This window comes from Aquila chrysaetos, chromosome 13, assembly GCF_900496995.4.
Source record: "Aquila chrysaetos chrysaetos chromosome 13, bAquChr1.4, whole genome shotgun sequence".
Taxonomy (NCBI): Eukaryota; Metazoa; Chordata; class Aves; order Accipitriformes; family Accipitridae; genus Aquila; species Aquila chrysaetos.
In genome coordinates this window covers 12030084-12050152 of record NC_044016.1, presented here as the reverse complement: position 1 = coordinate 12050152, position 20069 = coordinate 12030084, and the positions used below count along the sequence as shown (strand labels likewise).

The 20069-nt window shown below is 43.7% G+C and overlaps 1 protein-coding gene across 1 annotated transcript; it reads right to left on the bottom strand.

The window, feature by feature from the left end:
- Positions 1-4493: 4493 nt before the first annotated feature.
- SLC30A1 (solute carrier family 30 member 1) lies at positions 4494-14742 on the bottom strand. The gene is made up of 2 exons (XM_030035511.2): positions 13916-14742; positions 4494-10388 (listed from the first exon to the last, which is right to left on the bottom strand). The coding sequence occupies exons 1-2, from the start codon at positions 14544-14546 to the stop codon at positions 9478-9480; spliced, it is 1542 nt and encodes a 513-aa protein (XP_029891371.1). The 5' UTR covers positions 14547-14742; the 3' UTR covers positions 4494-9477.
- Positions 14743-20069: the final 5327 nt, after the last annotated feature.

Sequence of the window (20069 nt, the reverse complement as noted above, 5' to 3'; positions counted from 1 at the left end):
TCACAACATGTTCTACAGCCACTCAGAGCTCTGCACAGTGCTAAAGTACTTGTTAGTGGTGACTGACCTGCTACCAAGATTGTGTAGTTAGCTCAAATTTTATGACTGAAACCTCCTTTCTTTCTAGCTGGTATTTAAAAAATACCATGCCTACAAAAGTTGGACAGGTTTTTGCAAATGAGGTTTATTTCTATGTTCTGTAAACTCCTTGGATTAGAAACAAGGATACAGAATTAGTAAATAATTTTCTTGTTGATTATGAAACACTTTATCAGGAGAACTAATTATTTAATTCTAAAACATTCTTAGTAACATAAAAAATACTTGCATTTGAACTTTAAAAGCATAGAAAATATTTGTCACCTAGAAGAACTTTCAAACCTTCATCATCATCAAAATAAATAAGATCTATTAAAATGTAGCTGGTTTCAGTAGTTGCAGATGCACTGCATTGCAATAACCTCAGATTTGTAATTTAAGGTTAAGGTTTAGAGATAAAGGGGAAGGGAAAGATGGCACCAGTCCACCCTTGTTTACCTTGTTTAAGCAATTTTTGTCCTAGCCCAGACCAATGACTTTTTCTCTGCAAACCACTGTTTCGAAAGGGGAACTCCATATTGCATAAGGACTCTCTACATTTGACTTTAAGGAATTTGGAGAAATACTGCTCTATCAGGATTTTAACCATTGCCAGCAACAAAGCCTCTGTGCAAAGACATTAGTTTTGCCAAGCTGCAGTCTCTTAATACAGGCTACTTCTCATGTGCTCAGGTATGAAACAAAAATACTGTTACCTGATTTTCTACACCGTTTTTATAGCAGCGTGCTGAGCTTGGTACTTCGCACTATCCTTTCCTGATATAACAGCTGAGGTTGTGCTGGCTACCTTCTCAGTCTCGGAAGGATTAAGGTCTCAGTTTCAGCTGTGATCTGTTTAAGTGTTTTTTTCCGTGTTTTTAACTAACTTTGATTTCCACAGACATCATGTGTAGGTCTCACAGTAATAAGCTGATAAGCACTGCAGAGCTATAGAGGAAGACCAAAGAACATCATTATCCTCACCAAAACAGCTGCAGGGGGGGAAAAAACTATAACCAGTCCAAAAGCAAAACCCATACACACTCCGTTGCTCATCTTTCTCCATTGATGCTACAATTTCATTTGCTCTCTGCTAACCAGAGCGACCACCATGGGAGAACCGATCTGCCTTCCTGATACTACCAGAGCTGAAAGAAGTTTTGGCAAGTATCTTGCAGACCAAATTTTCCATTCTTAAAAAAGTCTAAAGAACTCCAGTGCCTGTCCCCTTCTTTTTCCACATCACATTAATTGTTGCGAAACTGCCAAACATGCAGTAATAGCTAAGATAACTGTCTGGGCAGAGGGCAGCAATTAGGAGCACCACAGATGCTGGTCTTGCAATGCATCTGTGATCAGGAGCGCTGCAAGTGAGATAGCCAGCCTCTTGTTGACAGAAGGCTACTGCAGAAGCTGTAGACTATAGTATCCAAACAGCTTTCAGTAGAGAAACATTATTTTGACATTACCTCGTTTTTGTAGACACTTTTAGAAAGGGCACACAAGGGCAATGGCATTCAAACTCTGGGTTCAACGACACATTTTTGTCCAGAGCAGCACACACTGTTGCAACGCAGGTGAATTACACAGTATGTATGGCCTAAAGCCTTCCAGCTTACCTTCTAAATTGGTAGTCAGATGTTTAAGTTGTGTGGCTAAACTTCTCTGGATATGTTAGGGAAAAAAAACCCATGCAAGTTTTCAGCAAATGTTACTGAGGTTTTGAATAACATAGACAGCTTGGGTGATGCTCTGAGCTTTTCACATACGGCTAGCAATGTCACACTGCAACCGTGACATCAGCCCGGTCCTGAGACAGGAGCTCTGCCCACGCAGCTTGACTCAGTATTTAGTTCTGTAGTTTTCCTACTCCTTCAAAAAAAGATAAGTGGGACATTATGGTGCCAACTGTCATTCCACTTCCAAGCTGAAGCATATGTACCAAACACCTCCTTTTTAGCGATAGCTTGCCGACTAACTCATCAGTGTCTCTACTGGGCATGTACTATATGCTGGGAAATTTTCAGACAAACTTGAAACACAGCTACCAAGGCTGGCTAATAATTCTTGTGATAATTAAACACAATTCTTCCTTTCTTTTTTTTTTTTTTGAACAGCAATGTGGGAAGAGCAAATCCCTTCAAAATAGCATGACATAAAAGTCTAAGACCTCTGCCACTACGGGTATTTAGAAGATTAATTGTTTAAGCCTAGATTTTACCTGGTATTTTAACCTAACCCCTCCTTACACTCAGCTGGAAGCATGCAGAATCAACCCCATCCATTTGGGTCAGAACCTTCCCATGTGGCCACAAAAATACGAGTGAAAATTGTCACCCAAATTGTGTTAATTCAGCTAATCCGTTTCTGAAGGGAAAATGAGCTTGTCTGCAACTGACTGGGGGAGACTCCTAGAGCACCCCAGGACAAGAACGATGGGTTGTGTCTCCAGCCAACGCTGCCTAATGCAAAAACCTTGAGGGTATAGCAATATGTGCAGCATTTATCTGTGGGAGTGTTGTTCACTCCTAAACTAGGGTATGAGCACCAAGATCAGGTAAGCGCCAATGACCTAGTTACCTGCGGAGACTCACCGTGCTGTACTCGCTGCACACACCTGCTGAGCTGCACCCTCGGCTAGAAGGATGACACGGTAACATCAAACCAACCAGCAAAGCTGAACCCAGGTCTGCAGCGGGCCAGCAGCAACCACTTACACTCGGCAGCCATACTCTGAAGCAAGAAAGACTAGCAGCAAGTAAATATCCCACTCAGCTGAGGTTTTGCCTATACTGCAGAATGCAATTGCCTATACTGCAGAATGCAACTGAAACAAGTGTAGGCCAACCCACAGCAAACCTGATCTAATAAATTAAATCTAACGAATTCACCTAGCGAGCCCAGCAGCACTAGCAGGGAAGATGGAGGAGGACAGGCTTCAGCCCAGGCCAGCAACACAAGCACAAACACAGGAACAAACACAGCAGGTTGCACATCCTGTTCCACAGCATCGCCACGGCTATTCTTAGCTCCACTCGCTGGTGTGAGGGAAACGCTGGGATGCCTACCCATGCTGCGACTAGAAATGGAGCTTGGGTGACAGGAGGGGGGATTACAACTTGGCCTAAGCACTACTTTAAAGTTTCTGTTGATTGTCACGAAAAAAAGAAAAGATAATACAAAATGCCAAAGTTTCGGTGGCAAGGGTTTCATACCAGGTTTGGGGTGCTAGCACGGATCAGCCTGAGAAGGTTCCTGCTGAAAAGTGCTCGCCTGCCTGGCGTCAGACAAAGCGTCACTCCCATCCTGCCCTTCCCCTGTGGCATCAGCTCCTCCGATGCAAAAGCAGCAAGAAGGAATTGTTCTGGGAGCTGGATCCGGTCCTTGAGGTGGTCAGGCAACCAACCGTCTGGGGCAGGTCTAGGAATGGCATGGGTAAAGGTACATGTAAAAGCGAAAGTAAGCTATAGACCTGAAGCTTCGCTTCCCATCCCATTAATTAAAAATTCCCACACTAGCATGTCTCATAAAGGATGTTGATACTAAGTTTAAGTCACATCTTTTCATGAAGAGGTAGAAGCAGCTTTGGAAAATGGTGAAACTCAAGCTCGTGTGCAATACTTACAGCACAACCAAACATACCCTCCTACATACATAACTAATAATACGGAATCACTTTTCTCTCTTGAAGCAGAAAAAAAGCAGCTGCTGAAGCTGGACCAGTGAAGGGCTCCAAAATTAACTCATCACGGCAAGCTCACGAACAGCTCAAGGCAGGTATTAGTAACAATCCTGACCTCCTCAGTATTACTGCTGGCAGCTGTATCTTTTTCTGCAGTCAGTACTTTTCTCACAACAAACTTTACAAACTGCAGTGTTTCTGAATTGAAACAAATGCAGCTGAAGAACACCAAAGCATCTTCTGCTCTAAAGTAGCTATCTTCCAAAGACATTAAATAAAACAGTACAGACTTCTACTAGGAAGCCTACCTTATTGACCCACCATATGTTAGATATTTAACCATGGCCAATTAACAAGACAGGAAGATTTTTTTATTCTTTTCAAAGGCTGTTTTTCTTAGGAAAAAAAATGCAGGAAAAAAATTGCATTTTGCATAATTAACTCTTCACGTGATACTATAACTGAGCAACTATTCTTTTAATTGCACCTGGAATCCAGACAGTTGGAGGCCATCATTTTACAACCCATTTATTAACCTCTTCTTCTAGTTGTGCTCTTTGTACTTGTTTCTGAGGTTCTGGGAGACGGTGAAAGTGCATTTCTACTAGTCAAATTTCTTCCTAGGAACTGACCTGAGAAAGAAATCCCAACTAAAAGTATTTGACATTCAAGAGCTCCATTTATTTTCTCAGGACTTTAATACTCAATACAAAACAAAACAAAAACAACAACAAAAAAGGAACATCATTATTTATTTTAAAAGAAGGCAAAAAGAAGTATCATCAATGAACACTAGCTATGCCAATTATATTTTAACATTGCTCAGAAACAGGATCCAGGACATGAAAAAAAAGAAGCCAAATTAATCCCATATGCTTTTTGGAGACATACAGATGAAAGATATTTTTCAGTATTGTGGCTTTGCTCTTCAACTACTTAGATAACACGGTGAATGCAAAAAAATATAAACATGAGCCTGCTAAAACATGGTATTGTGCCCCACAGGCAGCTAACCACACAAAGCAAAGGTCATAAGGCATAATCAGACCTCCTGTTATCAGCAAAGCTACGTTTGATTTGGAAAATTGTCAAGACTGGCTTCAGCTCAGGCAAATGGAGCATCTACCTCTTTCTGTCCAGCAGAGAAAGAAAAACCCAAAGTTACTACAGAGCTGAACAACTTCAATGCATACCTCAAAAGGGCGTAACTGATGCTATGCTATGAAACTAAAATAGTCAGAGCATATTTATATGCTTTTAAATATAGTTAGCAGTATTTCCCATTCGCTCCACGTGGAACTTAGAACATCTAGCTACAAAATTCACCCCCTCTGTCCCCCTCGGTCTCTCCATAGCTGAAGAGATTAGAAAGTGCAGTCAAAGCAGGGGGCAGGGGAAGGAGAATGGCAAGAATCTTTATCCCTCCTCCCCAAACTCCACTAGGCAGTGTTTAATAAATTCAGATGGCCCAATCTGAGAAGCAAACAGAAATGTCAGTTTAGCTAAAGTTGTTAACAAGTCTTAGGACACTTGGTGGGCTTTTTTTCCTTTCTTTTTGAGAATGGGGAAAAGGAATAAATCCTGGAATTATAACAAACTGATAGTATTTCTGCAGCAAATTTAAAAACACCACAGTACTGATTTTAATACATCCATAAAATCTAGGTACTTTCAGTTGTTCTTCAAAAGCCAGGCTGTCCTGGCAGAACCTTTGGACTCACTGCTGCAAGTAATTCCTTGCATGCAAGTAACTACTCGTCAGCCCAATTAAACTATTCATGAATACAGAAATTTACAGGACTGAGGCCTTGCCATGACTTTTTGGGAGTCACAAGTTGGGGCTAGTTTTGTCTTTTACATAACTATGTGTATGTCCATACCGAATACCATGATACAGCAATAACAGATATTACCAAAAGCCTAGAGTGGATGTTGAAAGCAATCGAGCTAAAATTATAAGGGGTTCCACAGAAGCAATTTACGGTGCTAAAAGGTAAAGCTTCATGGTACTGTGGCTAGCCCACTGAATATCTGAATTAGGTCTGCACTGCACCTTAGGCGCAGATATAATCTAAAAAGTGATTCTAAAACAGCATGTTTCTGGATGAGACATGTCCTAAGTGTAAAATATTTCACCCAATGATGTTTGGTACATGTTTGACACATTTAATCAGAAGCATAAACATTCTAGACACTGAAATACAAACTTATTTTTCCTTAAAATCAGTGTTCCATATTTTTTTATTTTAAAAATTCAGGAATGTGATACACAATACAATTAGCTCCCCACCACTGCAGTGTTCACTTACATGAGATTCACTAGTTTCACGCTTTGTGGAAAAAAGAAAAGAGGCTGTGCAGTGTTTTTGAATGCTCCCAGTATTCTGGAACTGTGATCTTCAGAACAAATCAAGTCTGTGTAACCACAGACAGATCAGGTTAAAAAAAAAAAATCAAACTATATCGCAAGCTAGCAGGCTACAGTCTGGTCTTATACAGCCAGAACAAACACAAAAATTGTGTTCCTGCTGCTGTACAGCCATCACCTTGACCTGACTATATGCTTTCAGGGAATTTACCATCAAGGGCTAAAGAGACTAAAGGGCCCCATTAACACCAGCTGGTGCTGCACATACAACACAGCACATGACAGAGAGGCCACACAACTCCCCCTTCTGCCCCCATCATCATCACCGTCACATCTGCATCCCTGTCCTGATAATAAAAATAACATGGGGGAGAGATTTTTGTCTTTTAAGCTAGCCATTGCCTGCAATGGACACAGAAATAGAAAAATATGACTTCTGGCACAAAAAAAGGATTAAATAGTTACAATGGAATTAGTGACTACAACTCCATCTATTCAGATGCATTTACTGAGACTGTTAACCAATGGTGGCAACTGTCAAGACTTAATAGTTGGTCTCTTTTTATAAGAGCACCAGGAGAGAAGTAAGTCAGGCTTCTCAGTGCTACTATGGTTTGTCTTGGTTTTGTTTTTTTAAATAAACTAAAGAGCAGTAGTTCTATGGTGCCTAAGTGATATACAGCAGGACCTCAATAATTCATACTAATGACTGAGACCAATTTTAAACTAGTGATCAAAATAATTAGTCAAAGTTTACCATAAAAAGCAAGGATACACATTTCCAAAAAAATAGTACTTTGTTCATTTCAAAATTTACTTGGTTAATACTTTGTAGTATACTAGCAGTGTAGCATATTCTGCAAATGTAGTCTCATACAAGATCTCATTTAACAGTCAACTCTAGATCATATACAGGTAACAGAAGAAAGTGTTAAGATAATTCAGACAAAACAAAAACATATATAAATACTGTATTAACATATTTAAGTTAGTTTATGAGACTATACAACAAGCATAAACACAGAAAAAGGTGAGCAATGCCAATGGCTGTGAAGCACCAACATCCCCAAGCTAGCACAAAGCTGAACTGACCCATCCACACACTGCAGCTTCCTGTGGATGCATCTGAGCAGCCAAGAGGCAAAATAACTGCATGGTGCTGCGCTGCACCCAAGCTCACAAACCTTGTGAGAGGGGGCTCTCGTTAAACTGGACTGAGCTCCTCTACTTTCCCCGATGCTTTGGCACATAGCATTTGGGCAACGCATTGGCATGTGATACAGAGCTCGTCTGGCCCTGCAGACTGCACAGTTAATACACAACACTGGTAATCCACCCATGGATAATCAAGAGTTGACTGCAATGCTCTGCTGAGAAGTTGGGTAAGACCACTGACATGACCTGGGCCAATCCAGGTCTGATGAGCAGCACACTATTTTGAACTACTTAGGAGCAATTATCATACGAGACATATATTAGAAATGCAAACTAGCGAGGTGTTCTGTATCTGGAGGCAAAGCTACATTCCCTTCGCTAACAAAACATTCTTTTTTAAAAAAATCTACATTTAAATACTGTTAAAAACCTGAAAACCACAGCATCAAAGAATTTCGTAAGGCCAAAACTATCCTCAGTTCCCTCTGTTGTGCCCAGGTATTGCAATACATTTGTAAAAGAAGTAAATACCATGTAATTTAGTATCTTATACTCCTTCCAGTGCCTTCCAGTAACAGATCTCAGAGCTCTCCACACAAGAGTTAAGCCTCACAACACCCCTGTGAGGTAGGTATTATCCCCATTTTAAGACAGGGAAACTGAGGCAGAGTGTTTATCATGTCCAGAGTCATAGAGCAAACAATGGAAGATCCAAGTTGTTTTCCAGTTTTGAGCATAGGAGCAGTCATTTAAATCACAAGACATTATTTCCCATACATAACTTGAAGGTGGATCAAAAGGGTCAGGGTTTTAGATTAGGTTTCTTGTATGTTTTATCTTCGACTCTCATCCAGTCTCTGCCAAATTCACAGAGTCCATAGACCAGTTTCTCCTTTGTTAAGGTCTAAGTTGGCAGCATACTGTAACAGCTTCTTTAGAGCCAGTTGTCAACTGAGTTAACATATTAAACCATTTGGATACTTAATAAGTGAAATTATGTAATACATAAACATCTCAAAGTGTGAAATACAGTGAATTAAATCCTACTCCCTGCCCCACCTCCTCAAAAGTCAACGGAATGCTCCTGAGGACATGAAGGGGACCAGGACCGCAGTCACTGCAAGCGCTTACAGACACACACTCAACTACAAGCAAAATGCACCACCGAATTACTTGTTACGGAGGCTACTGTCTATGCTTAAAAGCATGAATTACACTGTCGGTGCTTGGCAGACTTCCCCAACAGAGCACTTACTGACATAACTAATTCTTTTATCTTAGTAAACTGAGCATCGGTTAAAAATGAAGCTCCAGCTCTTTATTCATAGCACTGTGAATCAAGGATTCTTTAAACTTTGAAGATTTTTATGACCAGACACAACTTGGAAATAAGTAAAACCACCAGAAAATCCATAAAATATGAAAGTATGCGTTACTTTATCGGTCAGTCTCACGTCTTGATCACAGAGCAGTATACAGTAGCTTGAACTTCCATTCTGGTAGAAAAAAAAACCCTTCCACATCTGATATTTTCACAAGCAGTTGACTTTAATTACCTCACTACCTTACCAGAAAAAGTGGGGACAGTTTCTAACAATCACATGATGTTCTCTTTAAAATATGCTATACGATAAATTCATTAGAAAAGCCTTCACATTTATTATTACATAGATTTAAGAAAAATATGTGAAATTGCAAAGTGGTTTCCAGTTTTAAGTAGTTACATCTTTAAAAATGTTCTATGAACTTTGGTTTCCTTAGGGCTTCTAAATAAACAATATATTAAAATATCTACAAATCAAATATTAAAGGAAAGAGTAGGTCCAAGAAATCTGTAACACAAATTGAGTTCCTACATGCTTATCCCTCAAATAGCTTTTCACTGGAAAAAATATTTTAATGTGAAGCACAGCAAAAAGTGTCTCTGCCAAAACATTGAAACTGGTTTTCTGAAGTTGTTACAGCATTGGTGCACTTTTTGTCTGTCTCGGTACAAAGTCCACACAAACACATTGTATCATGACAGTGACATTATGTTCTTTAAAACAAGCATTCTAGATTTAGCAATATGACAAGAACAAGGACTTCAGCAATTACACTACTTGGCAAAATTGCATCTCAAACGTCTGTCTCTTCCTCTTGCAATATAGCTGTTGTCAAAGTCACCAAAACTCAGGTAGCACCATTCGGGGAGTTACAAAGATGATTCAAACTGCTCGTTTTGATCGGTGTTTGCCTCTAGCTTAACTGAAGGGATGCTCTCCGACTTAGTCCTCCTAGTTTTCGGAAATTCAATGACAACTTCTGAACAAGAAATACTAAGTGACGAAGACTTTTCTGTCTTCTTTGCAGTACTATCTTCTCCTGTTCCACAACACTGCTTCAAAGCACACTGAGTCCTGCAAGGAAACTCACATTTCCCTCTCCCTGATTCAGAGCCAACGCTGGCAAACTCAGGCTGAATGGTAGTTGCATGAATCCCTTCGTCATGAAAGATCTCTTTTATGCGCTTTGCCACCATCATGTATGTGGAAGGGTCAGGACACTTTATGTGAGCAGTGCCAATGATCCTACTGCCTGCTAGCTGCCAAATGTGTAACTCATGGACTGCTTCAACTCCTTCAAGGGTACGTAATTTTGAGTTCAAAGAATGAACATCTATTTGTTTGGGAACAGTCTGTAGAAGTATAAGGGCTGACTCCCTAAGTAATGGGTAAGTTGTGTACAGCAGTATACAAACCATCATCAAACAAAGAATGGGATCTAAATATAGCAACCAGCATGGACCAGCCACTGTAATGCTCTCTTGCTCAGATTTGTTTGCTCTGCCAAGTGTTTGGGATAAAGTAGCATTTTCCATGCAATGATTATTGATACATGGATTAAAGCAGGGCCCATCTTTGGGGCATGGATTCCACAACCCATAAAAGAGCAAGGCATTCACTACCACAATTACTGAACCTAAGGCATCTCCAAAAACATGCAGAAAAACTCCACGCATATTAAGCTGCGCACTAGAGTCTTCTTCAACCTCCTCTACATCCAGAGGATAATGACCAGCATTCCCATTCACTTGTAGGTCAGCCATGTCGTCTTTCATATCACCTGAGAAGAAAACAGTAGAATGATTAGAGATATGCTATAATACTACGCATTACCATAATTCCATATAAAATAATAACCAACATTAAGCTTGCATTAAGTACATTAAGTACAAAACTGAAAAGCAAGCAACTCTACCCATTAACACTTAGCAACATTTTCTCTGGCTGAGAAATATTCAGTTGTCCCAATAAGTGATCTAAATAGTCTAGATGGCAATTGTTTTTACATGGAGCTTAAAGATGTAGAGTGGCAAAATATGAGGATGACTGCATTTTAATTTATTCTACTGAAAAACTGTTTTCACATTTTCCAGCTATTTAACCATTTGACTACTCACTGTTCATTTCTTAAACAAAATGCAGAATTACAGAGCATATATAAAAAAGCTGGTTAACTAGCTAAGTAACTTACATTTGTTCCTTCCTTTGAAAAGCCAGAAGGCTAATCACATTGCTAAAATCTCTCTTAAACCATAGGACTGCATTGCTACTTTATATTAAAATTTATGAGGCCAGAAGCAAAAAAGCTTTATGGACACTGCTTTATAGTAACTTCTTTTCAGTTTTAGTAGTTCATTTCCAAAAGACTTCTGAATTCAAGGAAAAGGAAGTTTTCCTGAGATGGCGCATGGAGTCAGCAGAACTATGACATACAATTAACTGAGCTTTTAGGTCTAGAACACAGAATTTATCAGCAGTATTGACTATAGGACAGCATAAGTTATCAGTGAAGCTCTCAGAGGCTATGTTATTTATATTTCAGAATACCTATAAAACGTACCTTTTTTTTTTTTTTTTTAAAGTGACATACAGCTGTTAAGTGACATATAACTGTTGATACCCAAAGCCTGGTCATGGTCCTTCATGGTCATGGACCATGCAATGCATAAATGAACATTTTGGTGCCCTCCTTTGTCAAAACTGTCTCCAATATTACCACTCCACCATACCTAACTAGCTATATAGGAATAAATGCACATATCATTACAAAGAAGAATGTTTTTTGAAAGAAAAACATCTTTCAATGTTCAAAATTGAAAGTATTTTACATGATTAACCTCCTACTTTTCTTCAGAAGTTCTTTGGACAGAAAACTTCCAGTGTTAGAGAAATGTAACAGTCACTGGCCTGACAAACTGAAACAAGGAGCTTATTGCTTCCGTGGTTATTCAGTTCAGAGCTTTGTAAACATGAACATGTTAGCATGACCTGCAGCTTCTGCCGCTCGGATCTCATGACTGCAATTCTGTAATCATAAAGAAGGGGTGGGCTCCTACGAAGGCGGCTGAGCGGGTCAGTTCCAAGCCTCAGGCTCATAACCTCGTGCATCACTCTTCCGTCCTAAAGCTCCAGCTACATTTTCCACACAACTTCTATGAGTTATGGAACATGGAACCTGTAGCTTTCCAGAGAAATCAATAGATTAGAGGAAAATATCTCATGTTACAGAGTTCAGACCTCAGGGTCCATGATGAGAGCAAGGAAAGAGGAACTTTTCTGACACTCTACTGCATACCAAGTACTCAGAGAAAAGATTTGGAAAGTCAGTAGACCCATCTATAAGGGTGGGTAAAAGGAAACACGGTTCCAGAAAGCTCTTGAGATTTTTTAACGGCAAAAAGTTAAAACAATTCCATTTGAAATATGCTCATTTAAATCTAACTATAAACTGATTACTTCACATGAAGTATATGCACAAAGATACCCGTGCAAGACTAGCCCCTAGGGCTATCACTAGCTTTCCACTTCCACCTTAGGAAATCAAGGTGTACCCCTCTTTGTAATTTCCAATGAAGGCATAGTAGCACTCTCAGTCGTTTTCCTAGTCTTCACCTACACATCTTACAGCTTTTCACAACTCTCCAAGCACCTTTACCTGTAACATTTCCACGGGTAAACTATGAATAACTCCATCCATTACATAATCATGACAGGGCACAGAAGGAAACATAAGCTTATTTCGAAGTTTCACTGTGACCAAAATTATGCCCTATTACCACCTAAATACCCACAACAAATTATTTGTTATTGCCAGAAGGACATCCATGAGAAATTCCAGACAAGTTAGCTCAAAACAGTATACATTTTAATCCATGCTATAAATGAATCTTTTAGCCTAGAACTAGTCCAAAACTTGGCTAAAAGCACAACTTCTCACCATGTCTCACCATGCAAGAACAATTCACAAGCCAAGATATCTATCAGATCAACAGTTAAGGGAATTTTACATGGTTTGAAACTAATTATTAGGATACCTTTGTTGGTACTAAACCAACATTAAGAGCTTATTATGTGGTCAAGAAAATGGTGTACTATATTCAGAGGAACTTTCCTATCCTCTTGCAAAACCTGTCTTTTCAAAACCAACATGGAGTCAAAACGGGGAGCGGGGGTGTGGGGGGGGAGAGAGCAGGAGCTAAGTTTCTCAAATGTGTATTGGAACCTCTGACCACAGAAAAACCAAAACTGTAACAAAGTTCACTCTGCTCAACTAAAGCTCCATTTCAGCTAAAACAGCGGTCTCCTGATGTCACCCTGAAAATAAGGGAGACATGGGTTCTGAAGACTGAAACCCCTTCCTCGTGATAACAGGGATCTCATATGATTAGACCAGAGAAACGGCAATTACACACCTTTCATTCTGCTAGCACATAGTACTTGGCTTCGACCAAGTGACTTCAAAATAAACTATCCAGGCTTCTGGATCCATTAAAAAAAAAAAAAACAAACCAACAAATTCCCTCCCACAAAACAGACAGTTTGATCACAAATGGGAAGGGAAGATTTTATATTTATCTCTATGTGCGAGTGAGTGGGAAGGTGCATGCTTTAGAAAGCTAAAGAAAACTAATTCAAAGAAACCACGCATGTACTCTGACACCAGTGAGCTCCACATTCAATGCCTATCGCATGACTTCCACAGTTCTGATTGGTAGTTTCCAAGACTTCTTCCTATTAATACATGTGTCACGAAGAAGTACAACATTATTGCAATGGACTGTACTTCAGTATGTCACATTCAGATTGAGATTAGCTTCTCAGGTAGCTAATAACTGACCCAACAGACAGATCCGGCTGTCAGGACCAAGGTGTTGAGCTGCGCTCTATTTGATGTGCAGCCAGTTCAGATGGCATTAGGGCAACTTCTCCTGAGAGCTTGTGTCGCTAGGCGAAAAACACTTGTCATGTGCCTTCTCTACCAGCACCAACTTTTTCCAAGGCAAACTGCTTTACCCTAAGACTCTTGCACACTCTGACCTGTCTGCAAGACAAACTCAAAACTTAGGGCACTCCTTTCAGCACTTGAAGGAAAGGTGCGAGGTAAAGACGCAACAGCTGTGTGCCTGAGAACACCACTAAGAAAGTTTCTTGCCTTGCCTCTTCCCCAGGAGGAAGGGCAGGTGGTCCCCATGAAGCCTGCACCAGGTGGGACCAGGATGCCCACCGCCCTATTTGGGGAAGGGACCTCTCCCACTTCCCTGGCACTTCTATGCTGGGGCGGGACAGCAGAGGTGCTGCAGGGCTTACCTAGCTTCTCCTGGCTGACTCCGTTGGAGCTGCTGCAGTTCTCCACCAAGGTGCTGGTCTCCTCTCGGTGCAGCGCAGCCTCCCCATCCCCGGGTGGCTGCTCGGGCTTGGGGCCGCTGCGGGGGTGCTGCCTGCCGCCGTGGGAGTGCCCGTGGCCGTGGGAATGGCCGTGGCCCCCGACGCCGTGGTGGTTGAAGAGGCAGAGCCCCAGCAGGTTGATGATGAGTCCAGCTACCCCCACGCCGATGACCACCAGCGGCTGCTGGATCTCGTGGGGCTCCGTGAAGCGCTCGATGGCCTCCAGCAGGATGGTGAAGCAGAGGGCGGTGAGGAAGACGGCGTTGACGAGGGCGCCCATCACCTCGGCCCGCACCCACCCGAAGGTGTTCTTCTTGGTGGCGCGGGTGCGCTGGGCGAAGCGCACGGCCACCAGCGCCACGACCAGGGCCATGACATCGGAGAGCATGTGGAAGGAGTCGGACAGCATGGCCAGCGACGACGTGACCCGGCTCACCACCACCTCCACCACGAAGAAGAGGAAGGTGAGCGCCAGCATGCACAGCAGCCGCGCCCGCCGGTTCTGCCACCACCGCGGCCCGCCCGGCCCCTTCGCCGCCATCCCCCCGCACATCGCGCCGGGGCAGCGGCTGCCGGCCCGGCGGAGGCGCGAGGAGAGCGGCCGGCGGTCGGCGCGGCGAGCGGCCCGCGGGCGCAGCGGAGCCCCGAGGGCGAGCGCAGCCCCCTTCCCCGTCGCCGGCGGCCCGGCCACCGCCGCTCCCTCCGCAGGCGCTGGGCGAGCAAACTTTGCACCCGAGCCCCCTCACTCTTTCCACACGGAACCCGAGCCGGCAAGGCCACGCCCCCCCGCCCGCGCCCCATTGGCCACCGCCCCCCGCCCGGCGGTGCCCGCCCGCCCCCGCCCCCCGCCTCGCTCGCCATTGGCCCGCGCGCCCTCACGACAGGCGGCCCCGCCCCCCTAGTACCGCCCCGTGGCCGCGGCCCGCTCTCCCCGCCGGGCCGTGCCAGGGGAGGGGGGCGGGGCCGCGCGCGACGTCCCGGGAGCGGCGGCTCCGATTGGCCGAGCCCGTCGGCTTCCCCCCACCTCCCCCGCCCGCCGCCCCGCAAGTCCCGCCCCGCGGCGAGCGGGACTCGTGCAAAAGGTGCGCTTCACACGGCCCTGGCCCGGCGCGCGCGTGGGGGCGGGGCTTCCCCTGCGGGCCGGGGCGGGGGAGAAGGGCCCGCTCCGCGGTAGGGGGTCGCGCGGGGTCGGAGGAGCTTTGTGATGTCACGCCGGGTGCGTTAGGGTCAGCACCGGCCGCCTCCCGAGGGGGCCGGGCCGGGGCGGGCTGGCGGCCGTCGGTCGCGGCGCACGGCCCTGCCGTCAGGGGTCGGGGCGGGAGCCGCGAGGGCCCAGCACAGCCGCCTCCGGCCGGCGCGGCAGGAGGTGAGCCCCGGGAGCTGGCCAGCGCGGCCGAGCTCGCTGCGGGGGTCTGCGCCGCCGGCAGCCGCGGGGCCCGGGGGGGCTGTGGGGGTGTGTGTGGAGGGGGGGAGGCCCGCGCCGGCACCGCGAAACCGGGGTGTGGGGGAGCTGCCCGAGGAGGGGCTGCGGCGGGGGCCTGGCAGCTGGCCCCTCGCGGCCGGGCAGCCTTCCCCGGGCCCAGGCCGTCCGTGCTGAAGCCCTGGCTTTTGCTGGAGCGGCTTTTGTGCCAGCTGGGTTACGAAGACGCGCAGGAGGCGTGCCGGCCTCGCAGCTCCTGAGGCACCAGAAATGGCCTTGCCCAGCCACGGCCCCTCTGCTCCTGCCTGCCTGGAGAGGGAGAAGGAACCACCGACCAGCCCACAAACTGCACAAACTCGGCACCCGTCCCCAGCTGTCAAATCAATGGGCCCATTTTCCAGGTACCACACGTGCCACGGTACATCCCAACAGCTACTTCTTACCGCCTTTCTAACTCCTAGTCTTGTTTTGAGGTTTGGCCTTTTTGCAGGGGCATTTCTATTTAATTTTTCTCCTGTTTGTGCCACTGAGGGCAGTAGGATGAGTGATGAGGCAATAATAACTGAGTAGTTAAAAAATTTGGAGAGAAGGAGAAAGTAATTTTGCTTGAGGAAGTTTTGAAAAGCTGTAGTATAACAAAAATATATAAATGCTAAAAAGTCAGTCACTAGATACCAGTTGTTGCATTAAACTTGTAGTTAAAAAAGGAAAGGGAAAGCAAATATTTTGAGACATCCAGAAAAATCACAAAAATGTAATCACAAAAAAACCAAAAATTACAAAAAGGTGGAGTTGACCTCTTTGCCTGCTGTGTGCCAGGGAGCCAACAAACATGGCAGCAAGAGAGAGAGTGTCCAAGAATATGCCATGAGTAGCAAATGGCGAGGGAGGAAACAAATAGCCATAGCTATTTGTAGCTATAGAGGTGTAGCTGTGTGTATGAATATATAGAGGCAGTAAGAAAACTGGTGTCCTGAAAAGGAAGATCTGGCAAGAATGCAAAAGCCTGTTGCTATACTTGGAGCTTCCAAAGGGGTCATGATTCAGGGTCCATACAAAGGTTCGTGACGGCTGGAGTTGGACAGCTAGTCTCACTTCATTAGGAAAATCACAGAAGGTGTTCACACTTCCATGAGAAAAGAGTTACCAATAAGCATAACTGAGACCAGTAGTTCAGGGCAGGCTTCTCCAAAGCTCAGCAGAGGCCCGGTGAGTCCACATCTGTCTACCACATTGCTTTAATCTGTGCATGCCATCCCCTCTTCACTTACGCTGCAGTGTTATGCTCTTTACGTTGCAGACACGGCTTGGGCACCACGCTGACCTGTGACCCTGAACCCTGCTTTCTCTGAGGTTGTTCATATGTCAAAATCTAGGTCTGCTATGTTTTTAGTTTAGCAGTACGAACCCATATGGAATGCTTTAATGACCATCGTAAAGAGTACTGTAAGAGAGTCAGTAATTAGATTGCTGTAACATTCTCCTCATCTACTTGGCTTCCCATATGCCGTAATATCATTTAATAAGATGTTGTAAATAATCAGGAAGCTGACCAGCAATTATACTGAAACGGAACATGCCCATGTCCTCTCCTCCTCACACCCACACAAGGCCATCAGTTAATACGGAAGAATTACCCAAATTTAGGATATATGGGTCAAAGAAACTGGTACAGCTCAAACCTTTTTTTAATTCCTGTAGGTGGAGTGGGTTATCATTTTACAGGGATTGGTCTTAATCCAATGGAATTTAGATAGGAAGGAGGGGAGGACAAGGAGTTTAATGTCTCCCATTGGATGGACTTCAGGAATTACCAAAACTGCATGTTAGCTGGTTGCCCCTGTGATGTCATAGTTTTCTTGATTAAAAGTACTCAGTCCCCTCCTGAGTGGAATAAACAGGATAGCAATTATCAGTACCACCCTTATGAATAAAATTTAATCAGCATTGAACATAAACTGTGTCAAGAGCTTTGACTGACTTACGGGAGGGGAGTTATGGCTTTTTTGGCTTCTTTCTTGGTATGTAAACAATGTCTAGATCAATTTGTGATCCTTTTAACATTTCTTCACCACGAGACCTAATCTGCTCAAGGATACTGTACCATTGGTCAGTTTGCTGCTGTCTTCCCCTTATAGGATGGCACATTCTTGATCCTGCCCTTGTCCAGGGATAGCTTTTCTTCCTACTGTACCAGGCTGAATACTGAGTTCCTCTTGGGGGCCAAAAGCCACAAGACATGGACAATATACCTCATGAGAGTGGGAAGGCATGGTTTCTTCCCAGTTGGGAAGTAATAATGGTTCTTCAGGCCTTCTACTGCTCCCTCATGAATAGGGTTGGGTGTATAGTTTTGTCCTATGGGACCCAGCAGCCACAGTTGCCTTAATTGGCTTTAAATACAGGGACTGTGATGAATAATGGCCCTGTGGCAGCCCAGTCCTGCTGCTGGACACATCAGGCACAGACCGGCAGCTGGACCACACAAGAGTTCACGTTGCTAGCTCTTCCCCAGACTCTTTCTCATAAACCAGTGTGCTCCACACTGCTGTTCCCAGGCTTTTCTATTGTATTACCATACATCAGCATCCAAGAGGAATGGGGATAGTTCCTAAATTTAGGGCTGTCCATCTGGCAGCATAATAAAGTTTAAGATTAATGGGAAGTGACTGATAAAGGTACCCAATGAAGCCATAAATGGTGTGTTACAGGAGAACATTTTGTTCCTGCTTATGCTTTTGAGGAGAGTACTATGTCTTCAAAGTAGGGAGGACTCTGGGTTTTTTGGTGGTTTTTTTTAGGCTTCCAGGCATTGTTCGTGACTCACCCAATTCTTTCGCGGCTCAGCTTCCGGTCTGCACACGTGGAAGGACCTGTCTCCAAATCTGTTTACTTACCATAAATGCTCCGTCTTCTGAGGGGAGAAGTAACTCTGAATCTCCAGCATGCAACTTCATACCACCCCAGAACTGGGTGACAAGGTGAGGAAAGGCTAAACGTAAAGCTGCTGCTTGTCGCCTGTTCTGAGGTAAAATGTTTTGCACTGAGTGCTGCTGAGCTCTCTTAAGTCAGCTGAGCACTGGGAAGAATAGGACTTTGGTTGGGAGATTCACTATTACTCAGCAAGTTTGCTGAATAAATAAAGTCACTGCTTTTTCCTTTGAATTTCTGTGCAAGTTTGCAAGTGGAGAGATCTCCACCACGGAGGGCTCTTCAGCACTCTGTGCCTTTCCACTTGGAAAAGGTGAAACCCTGTCTATAAACTGCTAATGCAGTCACATATTACAGAGCACACTGCCTCCTTTTAACACCTAACTTGTTCCCTTTCTGTGCAGTCATCAGACCTGTCTGCTTTTAATAAAGGCTTGTGGGACTCCGGCAAACATGACTCCATCTGTCTGTTCCACTTCAAGGCTGTCAGGGTTCATTTTAGGCTGCGTTTCTTGCAGGCAATGTCTCTCTCTGGTAGCTGTCCTTGCAAGGTTTCTTCAAATTAGATCCAGTCAGCAACACCAAAGCCAACAGAAGCATTCACTGTCCAGTTACCTACATAAACAAGTTTGTTCCTTGTGATGAAAAACAGTACAAATGAAAAGTGAGTATTACTGTTCACATAGCTCTACATCAAATTCACTGTTATATCCAAATTCAGGAAAGCAGCTTTATCAAGGAAAGGACTTAAACATATGTTTGCAGTTAATTAAAAGGCCTTTGAACAGAGGCGAGTTAAGCATGTGCTTACATGCTTTTGTTTGTGACCTGTGAAGAAAGACTATAGCTGTAATTGGCATTAAGACAGGAAATGAAGAACATCTTGCTCTATAAAGAAATTTCTTCTTCTACCTGGTTACCATGTTTGTGAAATCTGGGCTCTTTGGAAGTCAGTGGCAGGACTCCAGATAAGTGGAGGGAGTCAGTATATCATCCTCTATGCTTCTCCTGAACCTTGCAAAGCAGATTAAAAAAAACACTTCTTTCCCTTCCAAAATCTTTTCTCCCTAATAATGAAACAACTCTTTTAAAAATATGCTTTTCTTATGTCCAGTTTTGATCTTTCCTTTCTAGGCTAGTTATTTTGCTTTCTTACTATCAAGCCATTCATTTGATGCAATAGCATTTGGCAGCCTGCAACTGCTGTGTAACTTCTGGCACAACTAACTGCACAGCCAAGCTATAACTGTTTTTAATGAACATGCTTTTTTTGGGGGGGGACTTAAGAGCATTTCCTGGCTGCTTTGGTTACCACTTTGTCTGCTTATGGTACAACTAGTATTTTCTTAAAATTCACAAGTAAACGAGCAAAATAGTTGCTCTAATTTGCTGTGAAGTTAATACTAATAAGGTGTTAGTTAAAGCTAATACCTTATTCAGCCAATGCTCAAGTGGATCCTACTAGAAAAATCACCACTATATTAATCATTAAAGGAAAAAAGTCAGAAGAAAAATGTGGTGTTACTCACTTTTGCACACAGTGTGGCTCTCTGCTGGAAAGATAGTAACAATGATTCAGCAGGGATGGAAAAATTCTGTAAATATGGAATTCATGGAATGAAAAAATGTCTTGCAGCTGATTCATTGGTAACATTTTTAATTATTACTGAAATAAATTATCCTTCATATGGCATTTTTAATAAATCATATTGTTAAGCTCTGCCT